A 25870-nucleotide genomic window follows, 5' to 3' on the forward strand; every position below is an offset into this window, starting at 1 on the left:
GTTTTTGTTATATATTTGGGTAGGCCAGGGTGTGACATGGGTTTATATGTTGTTTTCGTATTGGGGTTTGTATTATTTGGGATCGCGGCTGATTAGGGGTGTTTATGGTAAGTTCACTGTGCTGTTTATCGGTAGGCTTGGCTGCCTGAGGAGATTCTCAATCAGAGTCAGGTGATTCTCGTTGTCTCTGATTGGGAACCGTATTTAGGCAGCCTGAGTTTCGCTTTGTATTTCGTGGGTGATTGTTCCTGTCTTTGTGTAGTGTTCACCAGATAGGCTGTAATAAGTTTCACGTTCCGTTTGTTGTTTTTATCGTCTTTATAAGTTATTTAATGTACCACTGTGCGATTCATTTCATTAAAGTCATGAGTAACTGTGCTGTTTAACACTGTGCTGCATTGCTGTTTATTGGTCACTGTGCTGTTTATTGCTTCACTGTGCTTTTATTGGTTCAACAGACTGTTTATTGGTATTCACTGCTGTTTATTGCTATTCACTGTGTACAGTTTATCAATATTCACTGTGCTGTTTATCGTGCTGTTTATTCACTGTGCTGTTTATCGGCTATTCACTGTGCTGTTTATTGGTATGTTTATCGGCTATTCACTGTGCTGTTTATTGGTATTCACTGTGCTGTTTATTGGTATTCACTGTGCTGTTTATTGCTATTCACTGTACTGTTTATTGGTATTCACTGTGCTGTTTATTGGTATTCACTGTGCTGTTTATTGGTATTCACTGTGCTGTTTATTGCTATTCACTGTGCTGTTTATTGCTATTCACTGTACTGTTTATCTGGTATTCACTGTGCTGTTTATCGGTATTCACTGTGCTGTTTATCAGTATTCACCCGTGGGCACTGTTACAAAACTGTAAGTAGTCTGTAGTTATTTATTTATGTTTTGCATATAAGTCATGTTTTTTCATTTCATAGAGATAATCAAATTAGCTTTAATAAATGGAGGGATAGAAGGAATGAGTCCTCCCTTGCAGTGCTGATAGCCATTTTGATGGGTGTGATCCTTAAAAGAGCCTCTCGAGCTACAGAGGATTCCCTGGAAGTGGAGTCAAACACATAGATAGTGTGTGAATTTAGCCCCACCTAGTGGATAGCTCTCTCAAAAATATAATTAAATTAACCCATGACAGCTAGCTGTCCAATAGTCCCTTATCGTCTATGGACAGCTATGTTCATTATTCCATACAGTTCTCAATGCTTTCACAATGATAACATTAGCATAATGTTATATAGCTATACACCTACATAGGCCTTATACCTACTCCCACACAATGAGTTTGAGACTGTTGTTCTTGGAAACTTCCCTTACCTTTGAATAACATTGCTCAATATGCAAATAAAAGATGACTAGGGGCCATACATTGTTCTTCTCAGAATTCCTGCATCAACATACTGAAATGTATAACTAAATGTACTTGAATATTTATTCAGTATGGATGTCATCCAAAGGATTCAGCTTGTAATAGCTGGACAAGCTCTCCAAAGAATGTATCCTAAAGAAATGTTATTTAGGAAAACCATACTTCATTTGGTGTCAGATTTGTCCAACATTTTATTTTGGTTGGGGTGAAGTCTGATAGGCTACAATCAAAGTGCATGAATTGAGTAAACTGAAGTGAAAAGGGAATGTAGCCAAAGTAAAACCATCGTGTGCGTTTCGGCCCACCATCAGGTTATAAAATTACAGAGTGAAAAATGTAAGATCATTTTATACATTTTAAAATGGGTTATAATGGCTATACAATAGAAAAATGATGTGATTGGTATATATTGTTGTGACATTAATCAAACACCTAGCAACCGCATCAAGGGGTTCAGATCTCTTGGCATAACAGGTAACGTGTTGGTTTAACAGTTGCTGGACCCGGGTTTGATAGTGTCCATGAGGCCATTGGAGAGGTGTGTACATGTGAGGCACTTGGTATAGAAAAGCGTGGGACATACTCTCCTGAAGAAAGGGGTTTGGTCAACACGTAGGAACCTCATCAAGGGGTTTGGACCTCTTGGCGTAACGGTTAAGGTGTTGGCTTGAAAGTCACTGGACCTTGGTTCAAGTCCCAGTCAGGGATAGCATCTACCTCTTTTTCACCATTCTGTTCTGGAATTACTGTATTTACTTTAGTATAATGGTCACCGTCCCCACAGAATTACACGTACAGTAAACAATAAGTACACATTTTTCCTTTCCCCTCAGCAGGCATGTTACTCCAAAAGCCAGGAGGTGGAACCACATAACATTAACAAAGACTTTGTGAGTAATGATTTAAGCAACTTTATTGTTCAATTTTGAGTGTGTGCAATCTCCCCCCTTCAACACAAATTAGAACAGAGAATCAAACAAGAATAACAACAACAACAACAACAACAACAAAGGAAACCAAAAACATTCTAGTGTGTAATTGTCTTAAGATAGTAACATATCATTAGAGGATTCCTACCTGGTTATATAAAGGGCCTCCTTGTGTGTTTCACTGTGAACTATCAGCTATGGCCATTTTAGGACACACACTACTAGCACTTTCACTGGTAGCACTGGTCCTATGCTACCCTAACCCACCGACATGCTACACAAAGGTGTTGAGTATGGCTCGAGACCTCACACATCAGGCAGCGATGATCAAGATGGAACCTGAAACTGTAAGTCACTTACCATAGAGGGACTGAGCACTGATTGCAGTGGAGTATGCCTAATGTCTCTCTGTGTTTTCCAGAGGCGTTGCATGGCGCACATCCCACATCTCTACCTAGATGTGCATGTAAGTGTGACTATGGCATTGTGGAAAGTTTTGTTGCAGTATTCACTGTGTACTTTTGAGATCACTATTGTGTCTGTTTAATTAAATACATTTCCCTGATGTTGAGGTTGCCGAAAAGATAACTGATTTCTACGCCTGATAATTGTTGGTCTGCAACATAAGAACAGATATGATATTCATCTTGACAGAACGCTTGCATCATGCCGAAGATGAGGCAGTACGTCTTTCTGATGGACGGCTTGCGTGAACTGCGCTGTGCTTACACCAGGAAAGTGCGGGTGGTGGGTCTCGAGGTCAGGCAACTGCACATGATCATGTCCCAGAGGTGTCACGGGGTAAGAGAGCGACGACTAGCATTCACAGACAGACTAGCCCTTGATCCAGGCTCCCTGTCATTCAGACTCCATGAAACAGAATGGGGAAACAGAGGAAACCACAACAAAGCTCTGTAATAACACATAAAGATAGTACTATTATCAGTCAAAAAAGTGAGCTTCATGATACAAATGATTGAAAGGGCATTCTGTTCTCTGGGATTTTTTGCCATTCTACTGTATTTGGTCAAGGAAATGCATAAAGTGAAATGACCTTTCAGAAAATCAATACTCTCATATCCTCTGAAATGACATAATAGTTGTATGCTCTTTGTTATGTCACTTTCCTCATGTTGCGTCATAGTCCTTGCACTGAGCACTGGGTTTTTGTTTTTACTAGTGCATTTTAGGGCACTGGCACTCACACGCCTCATATCTCTATGTTTAGGAGCTGGTGTTCACCACTGATGACTGTGCAGCCTTGGACCGCCCGCTGATGAGCTGGAGCCGGAAATGACAATGCCACTGTTTGATGGGAGAGAGAGGGAGAGAGGGAGAGGGAGAGAGAGAGAGAGAGAGAGAGAGAGAGAGAGAGAGAGAGAGAGAGAGAGAGAGAGAGAGAGAGAGAGAGAGAGAGAGAGAGAGAGAGGGAGAGAGAGAGAGGGAGAGAGAGAGATAGAGAGAGAGGGAGAGAGGGAGAGGGGAGAGAGAGAGAGAGAGAGAGAGAGAGAGAGAGAGAGAGAGAGAGAGAGAGAGAGAGAGAGAGGGAGAGAGAGAGAGAGAGAGGGAGATATATATATATAGTTGGTTATGACTGTGTATGATGCAAAACCCTGCAATAGGGAATTCAAACAGATTTAATGGCAGTGTATTTTTTCTTTGACAAATTACTTTGCAAAAAAGTACCTTCGCCTAAAAATAAAGTGCATTGACGACATGTTTATGTTACATTGATGTGCTTGGCTGCTTGCTATCTGTGAAAGCCTGGGTTTGAGTTGAAGCCTAAATGTTGTGCTTGTTTGTTTCTTCCTGGGCTGAAATGATTTAATAAGACATTCTAATATGATACTCTGTATGATCCATCATCCATCGTTCCAGATGTGATATGACTTCACAAAACATAACTTTCTGGATGGCGAAATTTGTTTATATCATCAAATATAAAATGGCCTTGTGAATTATAGTGTAAAAACGACCAAAGGGACCACATAATGACAAGACCCAGAAGACCACAACAGACAGTATGTGCAGCTGATGTACCAGTACTATGATTAAATTCCCACCTAGTGGCGCTTGTGGGCTATAGAGTGCACCAAAATACATCATTGTCTGCGTTTAAAAAGGCAAACCAATAAGATCAGCTCCAAAAAAGATCTGATATGATAAGATCTGATGTGATTGGTCAAAAGATCAATTAGTGGAAAAAATATAATAATTGGGCTGCCTGTGTAAACTGTGTCCTAACTTCGATCACCTGTCAGTGGCCACATGCAGTGGTGGGTAACTGAAAAACTTCACGCCTATCTATCTAAACTGGGACGTGAAGTTCTCCCAACTATATATATCGTGCGTAAACATAACGGATCTGGACATAGAAAACGACATTTCCATTACGGCCGCGGGAGCGACAGGGTGGGGCTTGTCTTTTTTATTTACATCGAAGCAACAATTTGTCCTCGATAACTCTACTGCAGCAGGTGGTCACCGTGTGGCAGTGGACAAACTGTGTGAATGAATATGGAAATATGAAGTTGTTCGATGACAACGCGTAGACTGGTATGAACCGAAGGCTTATTGTCTTACGTGAAAGGTGTGAAAAATGCTGGGTGCGTGCTTCTAGAGATCAGGTCGTTTTTTTTTTGTACGAATACTTTAGTTCAACACGATTGAGTGAGACTCAAAATCATTGCTGTCTTCAGAAACTTTTATTACATTTTGCGGTGAAACTATGGCTTTTGCTAAATTAAGCCAAATACTTCGCTTGTCTTCTTTTGACATAAAAAAGAAGGCAAAGCAATATGAACACGTTCATCGAGACATCAATCCTAATGACCAATGGGAAATTATCGGAGAATTGGGTGATGGAGCGTTTGGAAAAGTTTACAAGGTAAGCATTATGGGTTTGTTTCAATGAGCTATTATGTTTATAACATACTTTTGTATGACTTCAAAGAGATGATCATGGGCAAGTTGTTGCACACTGAGAGTAGGCGCCACTCCATTTCAGTTGAATCTGCTAGCCCATAGGGGGCACAGGGGCACGTGCCCGGTCATCAGATTTAACGTTTTTTAGTTTTTATAAATAATTTCAAAAATATTTTGTTTCTCTGTAATATTACTAGCCACCTAGCACTTGTATGAAGTTAGCTCATATAGTTCCCAATCTCCTAACCTCATAACTAGATACCGATAAATTATTTCAGGCTATCAATCAAGTTAGACTAGCAACATTCTCTAATCTATGGTCAGGCCTAGCCCCAAGCAATCCTCACATACTTTGTGCCCCCTCAGATTTGTGGGGTGCATGACTCCCCTGATAGTACCTCTGCCTATTTGTCAGCCTATACATCATTTTGTAGGCACCACACAATTATATGAAAACAATGTGCTGTGCTGTCAATTAGGCATTTTTCTTATTTGGGCTGTCAAAACCGGTCACTCATGTATCCATCTCAAACAACGTGGTTTATCAATCTCAAGGGGAAAAAAAGTTTAAATGCAAATATATGGGGGAAACATGCAATTTCAGAGACTTTCATCTGCCTTTGAAATGCATACTACCAGCAACATTATGTGCCCTATTTCTGAATGACTTTTAAAATGACTTTATTTTGAATGACATTTAAAATGACTTTATTCTGATCTTTCTGTCGTCATACCCAACCCATTTGTGAAGTGTTTAGTTCATCTGAGTGAGCAAATTAGCATGATTGTAGGTAAACAAATAAATGTTTAATGTTGATTGAGTCAGTCCACATCTTATCATAAATACCAATGCTTGTGACATCAAATGTAGTCATGTTGCCACTTGGACCAGATGTTTCCATGTCAGCAAATTAAGTTTAGTTTTTATTCCTACCATATTAAATTGGCCCATCACCAAATGATGCATTCTAGCCTGCTTACTTACAGGTCTTACTAGTTCCTATAAACTAGGTGATCTTTTAGTTTCCTGTTGGTGTACACTTGCAACGCTCACTTTCTGATATGAAGACCAGACTAGCTGTGAAGGCAGTGCTACAAGTAGCTTACTCAGTTTTCTGATATGAAGACCAGACTAGCTGTGAAGGCAGTGCTACAAGTAGCTTACTCAGTTTTCTGATATGAAGACCAGACTAGCTGTGAAGGCAGTGCTACAAGTAGCTTACTCAGTTTTCTGATATGAAGACCAGACTAGCTGTGAAGGCAGTGCTACAAGTAGCTTACTCAGTTTTCTGATGTGAACAAGTGTCATGTGGGTTTTTGTTATCATCAAGAGTAAGAGCTGGTTACTTACCACACTCACCCCCCTTAAGTTTTAGATGCACTATTGTAAAGTGACTGTTCCACTGAACATTTGTAAGTCGCTCTGGATAAGAGCGTCTGCTAAATGACTTAAATGTAAATGTAAATGATTTGGACTGACAGTAGGCAGAAGGAGAAATATCTTGAATACATGAACATTTCACAAAGTGCTGAGGGACGCACAGTAGGGAGTTCCTGGATTTGCACATTTAACATCTGTCACCTCTCATCACTAACTTCATAATTATTTTGACGCTAGACTACAACTGGAATGATAATATTTGAATGTTCGTTTGTGCTGATTGTTTTCACCACTTATTGTGAACTTTGAGAGATTACTTTCTTTTGATGGGCAGCACACTCTGATCTAATGAGTTGCCTCTGTGCATAAAAACAACATCCTCTCTGGGCAGCTTTAAACATAAAAAATAAAAATAAACAGTTTGTCTTCTGTGCCAATATGAATGTACCTAAACGATGTAACCGCAATGTTGAGATAGATGTCGTCCTCTGTTTTTAGGTTTATTATCTCGCTGTCATACTGTTTAACCCTGTTCCATCTTGCCTAGACATCTTGTCTCAAGAGGACTACAATGGAAATAAGTGTTTTTATTGTGTGTTATCCTCACTGATTTTACTCATGTGCATGTATGGCTTTTTCAAAAATGTGTGCTTATTTAAAAAAAATGGTAGAATGAATAAAATAACCAACCAAAAAAAAGGCCAATCCAGACATGATGTTGTCTTAACGAGACTCCATTTGGATCCCCCAGGACACCCCACTATTAGCCTTTCCCGTTTGCTTTGTCCAAACTCAACTGTAGTTTTGTGTTCGATCGCTATTTAATCTGGTTCTTTTAGCCCCCACTTTGCAACATGGCAAGAGAAAATACACCTCCTGAAGTAGCAGGTATACCTTGAGTGGCTAATGACTAAGCAGTTGTCAGTCTGGGAAATACTTAATTATTTTGTCCTTACCCAGGACTGAGAATAAAATTGAGTAAACTTCAAGGCATCTTTGGAATTTCGACACTTACAATGGAAACGTGATAATAGACAGTCTCTACATCCTTCCTCCCTGGCTACATGTGATCTCCAGCCCCCATACAGTTTGGCTGTCCTGGAGTGCATGAGGAGTAGTCAGGGTCAGGAGGGAAGCTGTAGGCCGGGAGAGTGATGGAAGCACTTCCTGTATGCCCGTCAGGCTACTGACTAATCAGTCTGTGGGAAGAGAAGAAGCTCCGTCCACAGTGAGTAGACTTAAGGCCCTGTCTCAACTAATCCTAGATTCCTCACCGCCTCTCTTCTCACCTTCTCAAAACCTATTGGAGAAGATCTGAGGGGCCATTGGCCTCATGATCTGTGTTTGCTGTACACATCGGGGTAAACAACAGGGCTTTGTTGACATGGTCTCAGGTTTTCCATGTCATGGGGTTATCCCTGTATCATGCTCAGGTTGATGGCCCTATTGGCCTGTCACTGTCACCAGATGGTAAGGAGGACATCTTAGTCACTGTCACAGTTAGCCATGAGGTGAGGTATAGTACCTGTCTAAGTTTGGACACACTTATTCATTCCAGGATTTTTATTTTATTTTTTTAACCATTTTCTACATCAAAACTGTGAAAAAACATGGAATCATGTAGTAACCAAAAGTGTTAAACAAATTCAAAGTAGCCACCCTTTGCCTTGACAGCTTTGCAGACTCTTGGCATTCTCTCAACTAGCTTCATGAGGTAGTCACCTGGAATGCATTTCAATTAAGAGGTGTGCCTTGTTATTTTGTGGAATGTATTTTCTTAATACGTTTTAGCCAATCCGTTGTGTTGTGACAAGGTAGGGGTGGTGTACAGAAGATAGCCCTATTTGTTAAAATACCAAGTTCATATGTCAAGAACAGCTCAAATAAGCAAAATGAAATGACAGTCCGTCATTACTTTAAGACATGAAGTTCAATCAATATGGAAAATGTCAAAAACGTTTGAAGAAAATAAAAATAACAATAGCGAGACTGTATTTGGGGCGGCAGCGTAGTCTAGTGGTTAGAGCGTTGGACTAGTAACCATAAGGTTGCGAGTTCAAACCCCCGAGATGACAAGCTACAAATCTGTCGTTCTGCCCCTGAACAGGCAATTAACCCACTGTTCCCAGGCCGTCATTGAAAATAAGAACATGTTCTTAACTGACTTGCCTGGTTAAATAAAGGTAAAAAAAAAAATATCACCAAAAAAATAAATATCACCAGTTGAGGTCATATGTACATGTAGGTAGAGTTATTAAAGTGACTATGCATGGATAATAACAGAGTAGCAGAGGGGTAGCCATTTGATTAGATGTTCAGGAGTCTTATGGCTTGGGGGAAGAAGCTGTTTAGAAGCCTCTTGAGGAACGCCACAGAAAAGGAAGACCAGAGTTACCTCCGCTGCAGAGGAAAAGTTCATTAGAGTTACCAGCCTCAGAAATTGCAGAGTTTTTCTACATCATCTGTTCAGAGGAGACTGTGTGAATCAGGCCTTCATGGGTGAATTGCTGCAAAGAAACCACTACTAAAAGACATCATTAATAATAAGAAGAGACTTGCTTGGGCCAAGAAACACTACCAATGGGTATTAGACTGGTGGAAATCTGTCCTTTGGTCTGATGAGTCCAAATTTGAGATTTTTGGTTCCAACTGCCGTGTCTTTTGTTAGACGCAGAGAAGCTGAACAAATGTTCTCCACGTGTGGTTCGCACCGTGAAGCACGGAGGTGGAGGTGTGGGGGTGCTTTGTTGGTGACAGTCAGTGATTTATTTATAATTCAAGGCACACTTAACCAGCATGGCTATCACAGCATTCTGCAGCGATACGCCATCCCATCAGGTTTGCGCTTAGTGGGACTATAATTTGTTTTTCAACAGAGCAATGACCCAAAACACACCTCCAGGCTGTGTAAGGGCTATTTGACCAAGAAGGAGAGTGATGGAGTGCTGCATCAGATAACCTGGCCTCCACAATCACCCGACTTCAACCCAATTGAGATTGTTTGGGATGAGTTGGACCGCAGAGTGAAGGAAAAGCAGCCAACAAGTGCTCAGCATATGTGGGAACTTCTTCAAGATGGTTGGAAAAGCTTTGCTGGTGAAGTTGGTTTAGAGAATGTACAAAGCTGTCATCAAGGCAAAGGGTGGCTACTTTGAAGAATCTAAAATAAAAATATATTTAGATTTTGTATAACACTTTTTTTTGGGCTACTAAAATCAAATAAAATTTGATTGGTCACATACACATGGTTAGCAGATGTTAATGCGAGTGTAGCGAAATGCTTGTGCTTCTACTTCCAACAATGCAGTAATAACCAACGAGTAATCTAACCTAACAATTTCACAACAACTAACTTATACAAGTGTAAAGGAATGAAGAATATGTACATAAAAATACACTACTCAAAATAATAAAGGGAACACTAAAATAAAACATCCTAGATCTGAATGAATTACATATTCTTATTGAATACTTTTTTATTTACATAGTTGACTGTGCTGACAACAAAATCACACAAATTATCAATGGAAATGAAATGTATCAACCCATGGAGGTCTGGATTTGAAGTCACACTCAAAATTAAAGTGGAAAACCACACTACAGGCTGATCCAATTCCTGATTTGATGTAATGTCCTTATTAAAACAAGTCAAAATGAGGCTCAGGTGAGTGTGTGTGTGTGTGTGGCCACGTGCCTTTTTGACCTCCCTACAATGCCTGGGCATGCTCCTGATGAGGTGGCGGATGGTCTCCTGAAGGATCTCCTCCTAGACCTGGACTAAAGCATCTGCCAACTCCTGGACAGTATGTGGTGCAACGTGGCATTGGTGGATGGAGTGAAACATGATGTCCCAGATGTGCTCAATTGGATTCAGGTCAGGGGAACGGGCGGGCCAGTCCATAGCATCAATGCCTTCCTCTTGCAGGAACTGCTGACACACTCCAGCCACATGAGGTCTAGCATTGTCTTGCATTAGGAGGAACCCAGGGCCAACCGCACCAGCTTATGGTCTCACAAGGGGTCTGAGGATCTCATCTCGGTACCTAATGGCAGTCAGGCTACCTCTGGCGAGCACATGGAGGGCTGTGCGGCCCCCCAAAAATGCCACCCCACACCATGACTGACCCACCGCCAAACCGGTCATGCTGGAGGATGTTGCAGGCAGCAGAACGTTGTCCCCGGGGGCGTCTCCAGACTCTGTCATGTCTGTCACATGTGCTCAGTGTGAACCTGCTTTCATCTGTGAAGATTACAGGGCACCAGTGGCAAATTTTCCAATCTTGGTGTTCTCTGGCAAATGCCAAATGTCCTGCACGGTGTTTGGCTGTAAGCACAACCCCCACCTGTGGATGTCGGTCCCTCATACCACCCTCATGGAGTCTGTTTCTGACCGTTTGAGCAGACACATGCACATTTGTGACCTGCTGGAGGTCATTTTGCAGGGCTCTGGCAGTGCTCCTCCTGCTCCTCCTTGCACAAAGGCGAAGGTAGCGGTCCTGCTGCTGGGTTGTTGCCCTCCTACAGCCTCCTCCACGTCTCCTGATGTACTGGCCTGTCTCCTGGTAGCGCCTCCATGCTCTGGACACTACGCTGACAGACACAGCAAACCTTCTTGCCACAGCTCGCATTGATGTCACATCCTGGACGAGCTGCACTACCTGAGCCACTTGTGTGGGTTGTAGACTCTGTCTCATGCTACCACTAAAGTGAAAGCACCGCCAGCATTCTAAAGTGACCAAAACATCAGCCAGGAAGCATAGGAACTGAGAAGTGGTCTGTGGTCACCACCTGCAGAACCACTCCTTTATTGGGAGTGTCTTGCTAATTGCCTATAATTTCCACCTGTTGTCTATTCCATTTGCACAACAGCATGTGAAATTTATTGTCAGTAGGTGTTGCTTCCTAAGTGGACAGTTTGATTTCACAGAAGTGTGATTGACTTGGAGTTACATTGTGTTAAGTGTTCCCTTTATTTTTTTGAGCAGTGTATATGAATGAGTGATGGTACAGAACGGCATAGGTAAGATGCAGTAGATGGTATCGAGTACAGTATATACAAATGAGATGAGTAATGTAGGATATGTAAACATATAAAAGTTGCATTGTTTAAAGTGGCTATTGATACATTTTGATCCAATTTTACATTATTAAGTGGCTGGAGTTGAGTCAGTATGTTGGCAGCAGCAACTCAATGTTAGTGGTGGCTGTTTAAGAGTCTGATGGCTTTGAGAGCTGTTTTTCAGTCTCCCGGTCCCTGCTTTGATGCACCTGTACTGACCTCTCCTTCTGGATGATAGCAGGGTGAACAGGCAGTGGCTCGGGTGGTTGTTGTCCTTGATGATCTTCATGGCCTTCCTGTGACATTGGGTGGTGTAGGTGTCCTGGAGGGCAGGTAGTTTGCCCCCGGGGATGCGTTGTGCAGACCTCACTACCCTCTGGAGAGTGTTACCGTTGTGGGCGGAGCAGTTGCCGTACCTGGCGGTGATATAGCCCGACAGGATGCTCTCGATTGTGCATCTGTAAAAGTTTGTTTTTGGTGACAAGCCAAATTTCTTCAGCCTCCTGAGGTTGAAGAGGCGCTGCTGCGCCTTCTTCACCACGCTGTCTGTGTGGACCAATTCAGTCTGTCCGTGATGTGTACGCCGAGGAACTGAAAACTTACTACCCTCTCCACTACTGTACCGTTAATGTGGATAGGGGGGTGCTCCCTCTGCTGATTCCTGAAGTCCATGATCCTCTCCTTTTTGTTTTGTTCATGTTAAGTGTGAGGTTATTTTACTGACACTACTGTCTGAGCCGTTGAATTGCAACTCTACTTTGTCGCTATACTGACGCTTAGCTTGTGTGATTGCCTTGCGGAGGGAATAGCTACACTGTTTGTATTCGGTCATGTTTCCATATCTGTTATTTCATAGTTTTGATGTCTTCACTATTATTCTGCAATGTATCAAATAGTCAAAGTAAAGGAACAACCCTTGAATGAGTAGTCCAAACTTTTAACTGGTACTGTACATGCATCTCCCCATGTGTAGACTATTGCTGAGACAGGAGCATGTCCCACTTCCTGCTGACCCGTATGTCACAGGATGTTTTTTATCTGTACGGTCGCCGCCAAACCCTTAAGCACAAGTGCTGAAAGGTTCCCTTTTCTTTTTAATGGGACGTGCCGCTGCGTAGGCTTCCTAGCTGCTGCTGCTTGGTACTGTAAGTTTCCCTAGTAGCCTTATTTAGCCTAGCATTACCTGAGTAATACACCCCAAATGCCACCTTATTTCCTATATAGTGAACTACTTTTGAACACAAAGTACTAGTGCAGTATGTAGGGACTAGGGTGCCGTGGTGGAGATGTTACCAGAGCTGGTAATCTGTGGGGCCCAGTTGTGGCCGGTCTGGCTGATAAGTGCTCTCCTGGATGGGTGTGGACAGCACGCTCCTTTGTGACGCTCTCACTCACCACGCTCTCCTGTAGAGGCTCGTCCCCCATGACTTCCCAGCCCCCTGTCGGTATGTCTGTGGCAGGTTGCCTTGGTGACTGTCTGAGTTGGAGTGTGGGCGAGGGAGTAATGTTTTGTGAGAACATCATGAGTTAAACTTGTCATAACTGATTTAGTGGTTTTGAAATACATTGACGCTAGCCTATATCAGAGGCAAAGCACAATACATGATGTAACCGCACTGCTAAAGTAAATCAAATAACACATGCCTTTTGTGCAGTCTATGTTTAACATTTTCATCAAGTTAGGAGACACATTTACAAATAATAATTTAAATGTTTTTATTAGTTAGGTTTTTTTTAGTCCTGTTTCACTGTTATGTACAAGTGGTAACATGTACAGGTGTGAAATAGAAATGTGTTTTTTGCATACCCCTCTCCCCCTGAGACTCAGAACATGTACTGGACTATGTTCTATTCAGTCATACATACAGATGTAGGATCTTAATTTGAACCTGTTTGCTACAGCAGGAAAATAATCCTGCAGTAAAACAAAATGTGAATTATTATTTGGATTATAATGAATTGACATTTTTGTAGGGGTTGATACAAACTTGATTTTCCCTTAAGAAAAATGTAATTTCAAAGTGGAAATTATAAACTTCAGAAGCCTTTTTAAACCCTGAATACACATGTTTTACATTTCCTGCATTGCAGCAACATTCTCCTGCAACAGGGTGATCAAATGAAGATCCTACATCAGTACTGACTCGACAGCTCTATGTTCAGAGCCTATCCTAAGAGACGTGCTGCAGCGAGTTCTTCACTGTTCTGAGCTTGAAACATTTCACAATACCTCACAGCAAAACCCCCACATCCTCAGAGAGCAGCACTATTCCTTCTGGGGTTCAGCATTTGACAGCACTTGTCTGCTGTGTCCTACACCCATGTGGAACAACTGTAAATAAAGCTACAGTAAGAATTCAACCATGTATAATCCTCAGCTCATGTCACACAAGAGAAGTAGAATGTCCCCATTGGAAAGAGAAAAGGCAGGTAGATGGCACAACACTGTCTACTAGGGGTGTGAACGTTTAAACTTGGGATCACTAACAGGTTTCGATCGTCATAAAGGGAAAAAGGAAACGAATAACGCAACAATGCTTTAATGTTAATAAGAGGAGATATGCATCTTTCAAATTATTTACCACGGATATAAAGCACTTTCTCATTATCATTGAGAAAGGCAAACGACAGTAAGTCCTGTATGGCAATACTTTTGAGACATTACATGAGAAGGTGGTGAAATGCAAACTTTCCAAGGTGGAATTGAGGTACAGTAATGGTAGTACAGGTGCAATGCTTAACCATATGACGTTACATATACTTAACCATATGACGTTACATATGCTTAACCATATGACGTTACATATACTTAACCATATGACGTTACATATACTTAACCATATGACGTTACATATACTTAACCATATGACGTTACATATACTTAACCATATGACGTTACATATACTTAACCATATGACGTTACATATGCTTAACCATATGACGTTACATATGCTTAACCATATGACGTTACATATGCTTAACCATATGACGTTACATATGCTTAACCATATGACGTTACATATGCTTAACCATATGAAAGATGCACCGTGAGACAAATCATTGCTGGCAGCACCATGGGCACCACACAACAGACATTAGACAGCTTCACACACACGAGGTGCAATAAGGGACTGAGTGAGAAAATGACAGCACTGATTACAGAAATGAATGTAGTTGATATGCAGCCGTTGTCAATGGTAGAGGATGTTGGCTTCAATTCCCTGATGGCATTATCTAGAACCAGACTACAAGATGCCATGTCGAAAAACTGATGGCCCGGAAATTCTACAACGATTGCTTCAAGTACAAAGCGCAAGCTCTCAAACCCCATACGTTTTTTATTTATTTTTATAAATCGATACTTGGAGTCAAAGAATCTATATAATATTGCAATAAGCAATTGTATAGATGTTTTCCCCCTCTATATAGTGCAATACTTATCAGAGCCCTTATGGGCCCTTGTCAAATCTAGTACCCTATAAATGCAATAGGGTTTCATTTGGGACACATATATGTACAGTAGCAACATAACAGTAGCAATTAACACTAATCAATAGCTAGGCTAGTTAGTATCCTGTTATTTCTGTTCAGTAGGATACAATGCATTTCAAATGTTATGTTCATTGTACTTATAGAGAGCTCTGCCAGACTTTATGCAGAATCCTAGATCTACTTTTGATAAATAGACTGGGATGATAGCCACACGCATGATCAAGGCTTTTATCTCAAGCGACTGACTGTTAACACATACAGCAACTGCCCCCCATGTGCATGCCTGTGGACTAATTACACTCTCTGTCGTGGGTCTTTTCCTTTTGTATGCCTGTGGACTAATTACACTCTCAGTCGTGGGTCTTTTCCTTTTGTATGCCTGTGGACTAATTACACTCTCAGTCGTGGGTCTTTTCCTTTTGTATGCCTGTGGACTAATTACACTCTCAGTCGTGGGTCTTTTCCTTTTGTATGCCTGTGGACTAATTACACTCTCAGTCGACGGCCTTTTCCTTTTGTATGCCTGTGGACTAATTACATTCTCAGTCGAGGGTCTTTTCCTTTTGTATGCCTGTGGACTAATTACACAAGCCTGGTGTTCCCAGGACCCAAACCTAAAGCTGTCTGAGATGTATTTTTCATAATGATTGATTTGAGTCATCTTCAGAGGGAGATTAAGATTTACTAGGCAGCCCAATGTTAACAAGAATTCTAGACATGACATTCCTGTTCAGAGAAATGTTCAGGGTTGTACATCTTAACGCCAGGGCAAAGGTTAAGCACACATTCTCTAGAGATGGGCTGGGATTAGTGTCTTGTCAGCCTGTGTGCATGTGCACTCTGGCAAAGTGCACAGTACAGTGTACATGCAGGCAGGCCCACGCCTTGGCACACCGCTTCATGGTTACTGTACTGTATTCTGCTATCAACATGGAAGTGATTGGCCCCAGGAGGCTGTGCCAGCAGCAGCAGAGAGCAGACACGCACCACCCGCTGAGCCCAGTGTGTCTGCTCCTCTCCTTTCACAGCCAGGTGTAGTAATCTGCCCAGTGAACGTCACTCCACTAACTGGATCTGTGTGTGTTCTCATCACATACCCCAGAGGCAGGGGAGAAGAAGCTGATCCCTCGTTTACTGCTTTGACCTTTTGTGGAGCACTGAGAGGAAGAGTGACTTCTCCCATGAAGGGACACCAACAGGCGGTCACAGACAGGCGGGCTATAGCAAAAGAGGGGCCTGTGGCGTTTTAGTTGTCCCTGACATCCATGGAAATGTTGGGCAAAACAATCTACTGAACAGTTTTGTTCCTCAGTGGGATGATTGGGTTAGAGAGAGCATAGCTTTGTTGATCCTCAGTGGGATGATTGGGTTAGAGAGAGCACAGCTTTGTTGATCCTCAGTGGGATGATTGGGTTAGAGAGCACTGCTTTGTTGATCCTCAGTGGGATGATTGGGTTAGAGAGCACTGCTTTGTTGATCCTCAGTGGGATGATTGGGTTAGAGAGCACTGCTTTGTTGATCCTCAGTGGGATGATTGGGTTAGAGAGCACTGCTTTGTTGATCCTCAGTGGGATGATTGGGTTAGAGAGCACTGCTTTGTTCTCTGCTGTGATAATGGAGAGGAGGAAGAGGTGGTGTTGTAAGCCAGTTTTTCGATCTGTTAGTACAATCAGGTTAGTGTGAGTATACAGCTCTATACTCACCCAGCACCACTCTTCCTCCTCCTCCAGTGGAGAGACTGCAGAGCCTTTTATGCCTTCCAGGACGTCAGTGCTCCCTTGTGAGGCACAATGAGGCGTTTCAGTGTCATTTCCTCTGTGTACAGTACAGCCCCTTCACTCCCCCATAGACAGACAGACTTACAGATGGGAAGATGCTCTATCTCTCCGTCTCTCCACCCCCCCCCCTCCCAACTCAACTGAAGCCCAGAAGCACATTCCTGGGTCGTGTTCTCACTGAGCTGCAGAGCAGGGTGGGGGATTGGCCTTTTACAAGGCAGACTAGACGCGAGTGGAAAAGAGGTATGACTCCCAGTCAGGCACGAGCAGTGTGCACCTTTCTCCAAGCCTCAGAATGTCATAAAGAGAGAGGGGTGGAAAGAGAGTGCGGGGTTAGCAAGCTTGGTTATGCAGACTCGTTAAGCAGGAATTGTGACCTAACGGGCCCTTTGTTGACTCTGAGATGGGGATTTCCGTGGTGGGAGCAGAGCCGTTTCCTGGATGTGGTGATGAAATGCAAATGCTCTGCGACGCATTGTCAGATACGCATCAGATACGCATTGTCAGATACGCATTGTCAGATGTCTTTCCAGTCAAACACTGTATGCAAATGTTAAGTTTCCTAACCATGTGACCTCACCAGGAAAAACTGAGTCCTCGTTTAAAAAAGGCCCTGGAGTTATTCCATCTTCGGGAACTCTCAGGGTTGTAATTATGGTAGGCCAGTGTCTCCAGGCGTGTGCGTGACTACACTGTTTACCCAGATGTTTTCCCACAGACCCCTCAGGCACTGGACCCCACCAGGCTGTTTAGTCTGCAGCCTCGCATCTCCAGGTCATTGGGAGTAGTTTCAGCTATACTCACTCACTCACTCACTCACTCACTCACTCACTCACTCACTCACTCACTCACTCACTCACTCACTCACTCACTCACTCACTCACTCACTCACTCACCTACTCACTCACTCACTCAAAACAATCAGTGTAGATGAAGGGGAGGAAACAGTTAAATAATCATTTTTAAGCCTTGAGACATTTGAGACATGGATTGTGTATGTGTGCCATTCAGAAGGTGAATGGGCAAGACAAAATATTTAAGTGCCTTTGAACGGGGTATGGTAGTAGGTGCCAGGCGTACCGGTTTGTGTCAAGAACTGGAACGCTGCTGGATTTTCACGCTCAACAGTTTCTCATGTGTATCAATAATTGTCCACCACCCAAAGGACATCCAGCCAACTTGACACAACTGTGGGAAGCATTGGAGTCAACATGGGCCAGCATCCCTTTTTGACATCTTGTAGAGTTCATGCCTGACAAATAGAGGTTCTTCTGAGGCCAAAGGAGGGGCAACTCAACATTAGAAAGGTGTTCCTGATGTTTGGTAGACTCAGTGTAGATCTATCCTCCTATACTATAGATAAACACATGCGTCTCTTGACTTTTACCTCTTTTTCTCCCATTCTTTAACTCACAACATCCTTTCTCTTTTAATTTTTGGTTGTTGCTCTCTCTCGGTCTCACACAGTCTTTGTTCTCTCTGCTCTCATTCTCACACACACACACACCATTATGTAGAGACCACACACCTTTCCCAGAGCACAACTTGTTTAACCTAGATGAATTCATTCTCAGAATTCTAGCCTCTGACAGAGACCTGTACTTCCTGTCTGTTGTCATGTGGTCACCACTTACTCACCCCTCCTTATGCTGGTTTATCATGCAGTCGGGGACAGTGTCTAACTCATTTGTAGTGCCTTGTCAATGTGGATGGATGGGCTGGCTGACTGCATGGCTACAGTGGTTCCTCCTCCTTAGCTCTTACAGGGTGTGCAGGTTCCTTTCCTGTTGTGCTTTTTAAGTCATTAAGTAAAACTTTCTCTGCTAGGGTTTTGATTAAGGTTTATTTCCATGAGAAAGTCTTGGACACACACACACACACACACACACACAGATGAATTCATTGGGTGGGAGGGCGGTGGCCCAGATATGGTTTTTGAAGTCCAACCTATATTGTCAAATTTAGTTTCCAGTATTTATTGTGTGACATATAATGTTAATTCACTAAGACTAGTAACTTTAACTCCATGAAGTCCATTTGCTTATTTCGCAATATATGAGACTTGTGATGTCTTCACTACCTTTTCAATTGTAGTCACATGAGAAAAACACGGAAGTTCATTTCGAAACGGGGTGGTTTTCGCAAGTTCAATTTCCTTCCTAACGCCCTTACTAGTTCACCACGGCCGGGCCCCACCTATGATTTTTTTCTTAGTATTACGCAATATACCCTCTGATTAAAATTCACTGTCCTCGTGTATTCTATTTAAATAGCCCCCATGTTCAGAAATGATGCCTGTAGCCTACTTCCTGTGTGCTGACCTTTTGACATTTACCAGTCACCCAATACATAATAACGCCTGTTAGGGTAGAATCGCAAAGCAAAATATATATGGAAAGTCAAAGTGAGAAGGCTTTTTTAAATGAATGTATAAATGTCTCGATATCCTTCATCTCATGAACACTAAATGAGGACACGATGGTGTAAATATTGACATGTTGACTCCTTAATCTTCTAGGCCAAAAACAAGGAGACTGGAGCGCTGGCTGCGGCCAAGGTGATTGAGACGAAGACTGAAGAGGAGCTGGAGGACTACATGGTGGAGATAGACATCCTGGCCAAGTGTGACCACCGCTACATTGTCAAGCTGCTAGACGCCTTTTACCACGACGCCAAGCTCTGGGTAAGACCTCCGGGCCGCCAGTGGGCCACCCATGAGCCACTGTGCCGACGGTGAGCCGGAACTGGACCCTGTGGAGTTTGTAGTGGAACTCCCAAAACTGTTAGCCAAATCAATGGTCTGATCCATTCCAGAGCCCTCTATTACAGAATAGGTTCTGACCTAACCTGATGGTGAACCTTCATAGATTCTATGAGGATCTAGCTAGATCGTTCACTTCCTCCCTCTAAGAGACTTTTTTTCCCCCTCTCCCTCTCTCATTATTGAATACACTGCAATTTTGCATGTACTTTGTTATATGCCCGTGTCTTCCAAGACAAACACTGTTGACCTTATAAAGCATGCTGGTCCCGGACATCAAGTATCCTAGCAATTACGAAATGTAGCAAAAAGAGAAAATGGTCACAAGCCAACACGTTATTGTTAAAACAAATAATCTAGCACACTGTTCATACTGCAGCAACACTTTATGATGCTATTCTGTTGCACACTGTTCATACTGCAGCAACACTTTATGATGCTATTCTGTTGCACACTGTTCATACTGCAGCAACACTTTATGATGCTATTCTGTTGCACACTGTTCATACTGCAGCAACACTTTATGATGCTATTCTGTTGCACACTGTTCATACTGCAGCAACACTTTATGATGCTATTCTGTTGCACACTGTTCATACTGCAGCAACACTTTATGATGCTATTCTGTTGCACACTGTTCATACTGCAGCAACACTTTATGATGCTATTCTGTTGCACACTGTTCATATTGCAGCAACACTTTATGATGCTATTCTGTTGCACACTGTTCATACTGCAGCAACACTTTATGATGCTATTCTGTTGCACACTGTATATACTGCAGCAAAATGTTGTTATTCTGAACTGTGATACACATTGGGTTGGATTCTGACGTTTACGATTAATTATTTATCTGACTATAGTATTTTTGTGACTATCATTGCATGACTGACTGACCTTTGAAACCGTGACCTGGATATGTGCAGAATTTGAACTCCACTCGACAGCTAAAAGCCAAAGTGATGTAAAACTGCTGAGTTGAAATGGTCATAGAGGCGAAAGTGTAGATTATCTTAAACCTGCATTGTGTAGCTTTTTGGGGTGATTTTTCACAGCAGTTTAAACTGAAATTAAACAAACTAGTTCAATTTTAGCACCCAGGTAATAGTCAGAGCGGTGTCTGTATAGTGCTGCTTTAAGTGTGGTTCTTACAGACCAAGTAGATGCCAAGAGTTTTCTACATTTCATTCCAGCCTCATACCGATTTTTAAATGGTTGTGTACACAATGATTCCATCTCTCATAGTGTTCAGAGTAGATGGTCAACAGACAGTGGGGTATGACATCATAGTGCAGTGTTGGGGCACCTTGTACAAGGCAGCAGGTCTCTTGCTCCCCCTACCCAGCTGTTCAAAACCCCGAGGCTTGTTGCACCCCTGCTATGGCATAGCTGAAATTCCATAGTGCGAAAGGTACATTCTCCTTTCGACAAGGCCTCTGCATCGAGACTGTCAGCTCATTGTGTTTTCATTTGCCGTGTGCAAATACACGTACAGCTTTCCAACCACACATTTCCTGTCTGTGTGTGTCCTTGGTGGGGTTTCAGTTTTCTCTCTGATCTGGTTCTCAACTATTCTACATTTTAAAATGGTGCAGCCTATCATTGAGTGTACATGGGCAGTATAGTCCGACATCAATGTGATCTTATTCAAGAGGCCCAGGTTATTTCCTCCAGAGTGAGTAGCCAGAGGCAGTGCTCACTTATACACCACTTCCCACTATTTGTTTATGCTAATGACCCTGTTAAGATCGGCGGTTTAGATGACACAATAGAACTATGTCATACTTGGATATCATCAGAAAGAATCAGGTTATAGTTTGGCCTCTCTCTCCAGTGTCGGAACAACCCAATATGTTTCTGGGTGGGGATGAGTTGTCTGACCATAACACTGGCACCACAAAGTGAGAGTATTGCCTCTCCCTGGCCAAGGGCCAGTGCCAAGGGGATGACTAAAGATGTGTGATCCCTGGAGGATGCCAGTCTGCCTAGGCTGGGTGGGGTGTCTCTGCTGAAGAGAACCGGCAGTTGGGCTTTGGGCCTCAGAAACCCCCCTCTTTCAGCTGGAGAGCACATTCCGCTGCCCACCTACTCTGCTCTGGGGAGAGAGAGAGAAGGCTGTTTGTTCCTAAATGAGAAATCTGTTTTCCAGCCACAGCGTGAGAAATAGGGGGCCTTTACTGTAGGGTAGCTAATTGACTGCTGACATTAACACACACAGACGTACACAGAGACATGATCACGGACAGTAGACGCACACACACAGGACAGGACAGTAGAGACAGCGGACACAGGCGCGGACAGGACAGGACAGTAGGCGCAGACAGAGACAGCGACAGACACAGGCGACACGGACAGACAGCAGACACACACATACAGGCACAGTACAGGCATAGACAGACAGGCGTAGACACGCATACAGACAGCAGACACGCATACAGACAGCAGACACGCAGACAGGCGTACAGACACGCAGACACGCATACACGCAGACAGGCGCAGACAGCAGACACGCAGACAGGCGTAGACAGCAGACACGCAGACAGACACACACGCAGACAGGCGCACAGGCATAGAGACACGCAGACACAGACAGGCGTAAGACAGGCGTACAGACACGCAGACAGGCGTAGACAGCAGACACGCAGACAGGCGTAGACAGCAGACACGCAGACAGGCGTAGACAGCAGACAGCAGACAGGCGTAGACAGCAGACACGCAGACAGGCGTAGACACAGCAGACAGGCGTAGACAGCAGACACGCAGACAGGCGTAGACAGCAGACACGCAGAAAGGCGTAGACAGCAGACACGCAGACAGGCGTAGACAGCAGACACGCAGACAGGCGTAGACAGCAGACAGGCGTAGACAGCAGACACGCAGACAGGCGTAGACAGCAGACACGCAGACAGGCGTAGACAGCAGACACGCAGACAGGCGTAAGACAGCAGACACGCAGACAGGCGTAAGACAGCAGACGCGCAGACAGGCGTAAGACGGCAGACAGGCGTAAGACGGCAGACAGGCGTAAGACGGCAGACAGGCGTAAGACGGCAGACGGGCGTAAGACGGCAGACGGGCGTAAGACGGCAGACAGGAGACACGCGCAGACAGGAGACACGCGCAGACAGGAGACACACATACAGGCGCAAACAAGCAGACACACATACCATTTATAAGCTTTTGTTCACTTCTGGAATCACTCCATCTTGACTAACTAGCCAACTTCTGATCTATCAAACAGACCCTGTCTTACAGGACCAGTTACGTTCGTCATTATTAGTTGAGGGACTGCAGCCAGCCATGAATGTTTTCATCTGGAGATCAACCAATAATAAACTCTAGAACTGTATTAGTAGGTGTTAACAGATGGATGGTATCTCTTAGTGTGCAGTCAGTGTAGTCTATTGCCACTCCTAGGGCCAACACAAAACCCTACTGCACACCTTGAGGCTGCCTCTTTATGAAGAGAGGGCTCTCAGTCTAAAGAAATACTGCTGTGTTCTGTTCAGTTGATACCAGGCAGAGGCAGAGGCAGAGGCAGAGGCCATATAACAGGAGGTGAATGATGTCCGTGTAGGGTTCTTGTTTTTATCCCCCCAGCACAGCGCCACTCCGTTTACTGTAAATATGCCCTCATCCTCTTTTTGTTCACTATCTCACTCCCTTCTACCCACCATCTCAGTGGAGCTACAGTACATCACATAGAGCAATGTGTTGTCTGTCTATTACTGTTCTTCATTCTGAATCCATCCTGAGGACGTACTGTAATGTACCATCAAATTAAGCTTTATTTATACAGCACATTTCAGACATGCAATGCAATGTGCTTAACGGGAAAATACAAAACTATTAAATAAAAGCTTAAATATTTACTACACAACAAACATAAGATAAAAAAAACAAAAGTGACACAAACTGAACAGCTAAAAAGCACCCAGAGGAAAAGCAAAGCTAAAAAGACATGTTTTAAGATCTCTTTTAAATATGTCCACAGTTTTGCCCTCCCTCAGGTTCTCTGGCAGGCTATTCCAGAGTCTGGGGGCATAGTAACTAAAGCCTGCCTCTCCATGCATCTTGGTCCTAGGCTTTGGGATGGTTAAAAGGCCAGTGCCAGAGGACCTGAGGGACCTACTGGGTACAGAACTTAAAGCCTGCCTCTCCATGCGTCTTGGTCCTAGGCTTTGGGATAGTAACAGGCCAGTGCCAGAGGACCTGAGGGACCTACTGGGTACAGAACTTAAAGCCTGCCTCTCCATGCGTCTTGGTCCTAGGCTTTGGGATGGTTAAAAGGCCAGTGCCAGAGGACCTGAGGGACCTACTGGGTACAGAACTTAAATCAAATCAAATCAAATTCATTTATATAGCCCTTCGTACATCAGCTGATATCTCAAAGTGCTGTACAGAAACCCAGCCTAAAACCCCAAACAGCAAACAATGCAGGTGTAAAAGCACGGTGGCTAGGAAAAACTCCCTAGAAAGGCCAAAACCTAGGAAGAAACCTAGAGAGGAACCGGGCTATGTGGGGTGGCCAGTCCTCTTCTGGCTGTGCCGGGTAGAGATTATAACAGAACATGACCAAGATGTTCAAATGTTCATAAATGACCAGCATGGTCAAATAATAATAAGGCAGAACAGTTGAAACTGGAGCAGCAGCACAGTCAGGTGGACTGGGGACAGCAAGGAGCCATCAGGTCAGGTAGTCCTGGGGCACGGTCCTAGGGCTCAGGTCCTCCGAGAGAGAGAAAGAAAGAGAGAATTAGAGAGAGCATATGTGGGGTGGCCAGTCCTCTTCTGGCTGTGCCGGGTGGAGATTATAACAGAACGTGGCCAAGATGTTCAAATGTTCATAAATGACCAGCATGGTTGAATAATAGTAAGGCAGAACAGTTGAAACTGGAGCAGGAGCATGGCCAGGTGGACTGGGGACAGCAAGGAGTCCTCATGTCAGGTAGTCCTGGGACATGGTCCTAGGGCCCAGGCCAGTTGAAACTGGAGCAGCAGCATGGCCAGGTGGACTGGGGACAGCAAGGAGTCATCATGTCAGGTAGTCCTGGGGCATGGTCCTAGGGCTCAGGTCCTCCGAGAGAGAGAAAGAAAGAGAGAAGGAGAGAATTAGAGAACGCACACTTAGATTCACACAGGACACCGAATAGGACAGGAGAAGTACTCCAGATAAACAAACTGACCCTAGCCCCCCGACACAAACTACTGCAGCATAAATACTGGAGGCTGAGACAGGAGGGGTCAGGAGACACTGTGGCCCCATCCGAGGACACCCCCCGGACAGGGCCAAACAGGAAGGATATAACCCCACCCACTTTGCCAAAGCACAGCCCCCACACCACTAGAGGGAAACCTTCAACCACCAACTTACCATCCTGAGACAAGGCCGAGTATAGCTCACAAAGATCTCCGACACGGTACAACCCAAAGGGGGGGGGGGAACCCAGACAGGCCGACCACAACAGTGAATCAACCCACCCAGGTGACGCACCCCCCCCAGGGACGGCACGAGAGAGCCCCAGCAAGCCAGTGACTCAGCCCCGTAACAGGGTTAGAGGCAGAGAATCCCAGTGGAAAGAGGGGAACCGGCCAGGCAGAGACAGCAAGGGCGGTTCGTTGCTCCAGAGCCTTTCCGTTCACCTTCCCACTCCTGGGCCAGACTACACTCAATCATATGACCCACTGAAGAGATGAGTCTTCAGTAAAGACTTAAAGGTTGAGACCGAGTTTGCGTCTCTGACATGGGTAGGCAGACCGTTCCATAAAAATGGAGCTCTATAGGAGAAAGCCCTGCCTCCAGCTGTTTGCTTAGAAATTCTAGGGACAATTAGGAGGCCTGCGTCTTGTGACCGTAGCGTACGTGTAGGTATGTACGGCAGGACCAAATCAGAGAGGTAGGTAGGAGCAAGCCCATGTAATGCTTTGTAGGTTAGCAGTAAAACCTTGAAAGCAGCCCTTGCTTTGACAGGAAGCCAGTGTAGAGAGGCTAGCACTGGAGTAATATGATCAAATTTTTTGGTTCTAGTCAGGATTCTAGCAGCCGTATTTAGCACTAACTGAAGTTTATTTAGTGCTTTATCCGGGTAGCCGGAAAATAGAGCATTGCAGTAGTCTAACCTAGAAGTGACAAAAGCATGGATTAATTTTTCTGCATCATTTTTG

At 43.8% G+C, this 25870-nt stretch overlaps 2 protein-coding genes across 2 annotated transcripts in view; both read left to right on the forward strand.

Annotated features, from left to right (window-relative positions):
• The first annotated feature begins 2506 nt into the window (after positions 1-2506).
• Positions 2507-3719, forward strand: zmp:0000001268 (CYTL1 domain-containing protein). Its single transcript, XM_046291759.1, has 4 exons — positions 2507-2656; positions 2731-2775; positions 2964-3110; positions 3538-3719. The coding sequence occupies exons 1-4, from the start codon at positions 2507-2509 to the stop codon at positions 3604-3606; spliced, it is 411 nt and encodes a 136-aa protein (XP_046147715.1). The 3' UTR covers positions 3607-3719.
• An 816-nt stretch (positions 3720-4535) lies between these two features.
• Positions 4536-25870, forward strand: part of stk10 (serine/threonine kinase 10) — a 56735-nt gene continuing 35400 nt past the window's right edge. The window contains exons 1-2 of the mRNA XM_046328533.1: positions 4536-5196; positions 19463-19627. Of these exons, the coding sequence (XP_046184489.1) occupies positions 5038-5196; positions 19463-19627 (324 nt within the window). The 5' untranslated portion in view covers positions 4536-5037. The remainder of the gene's footprint in view (positions 5197-19462; positions 19628-25870) is intronic.

The sequence above is a fragment of the Oncorhynchus gorbuscha genome, linkage group LG02, assembly GCF_021184085.1.
Source record: "Oncorhynchus gorbuscha isolate QuinsamMale2020 ecotype Even-year linkage group LG02, OgorEven_v1.0, whole genome shotgun sequence".
In the NCBI taxonomy this organism is placed as follows: domain Eukaryota; kingdom Metazoa; phylum Chordata; class Actinopteri; order Salmoniformes; family Salmonidae; genus Oncorhynchus; species Oncorhynchus gorbuscha.

Coding starts and splice junctions, on each gene's coding strand:
- zmp:0000001268 (XM_046291759.1), top strand. CDS start 2,507: ATGGCCATTTTAGGACACACACTACTAGCACTTTCACTGGTAGCACTG. Junction 2,657..2,730: donor TCAAGATGGAACCTGAAACT/GTAAGTCACTTA, acceptor TGTGTTTTCCAG/AGGCGTTGCATGGCGCACAT. Junction 2,776..2,963: donor ATCTCTACCTAGATGTGCAT/GTAAGTGTGACT, acceptor TCATCTTGACAG/AACGCTTGCATCATGCCGAA.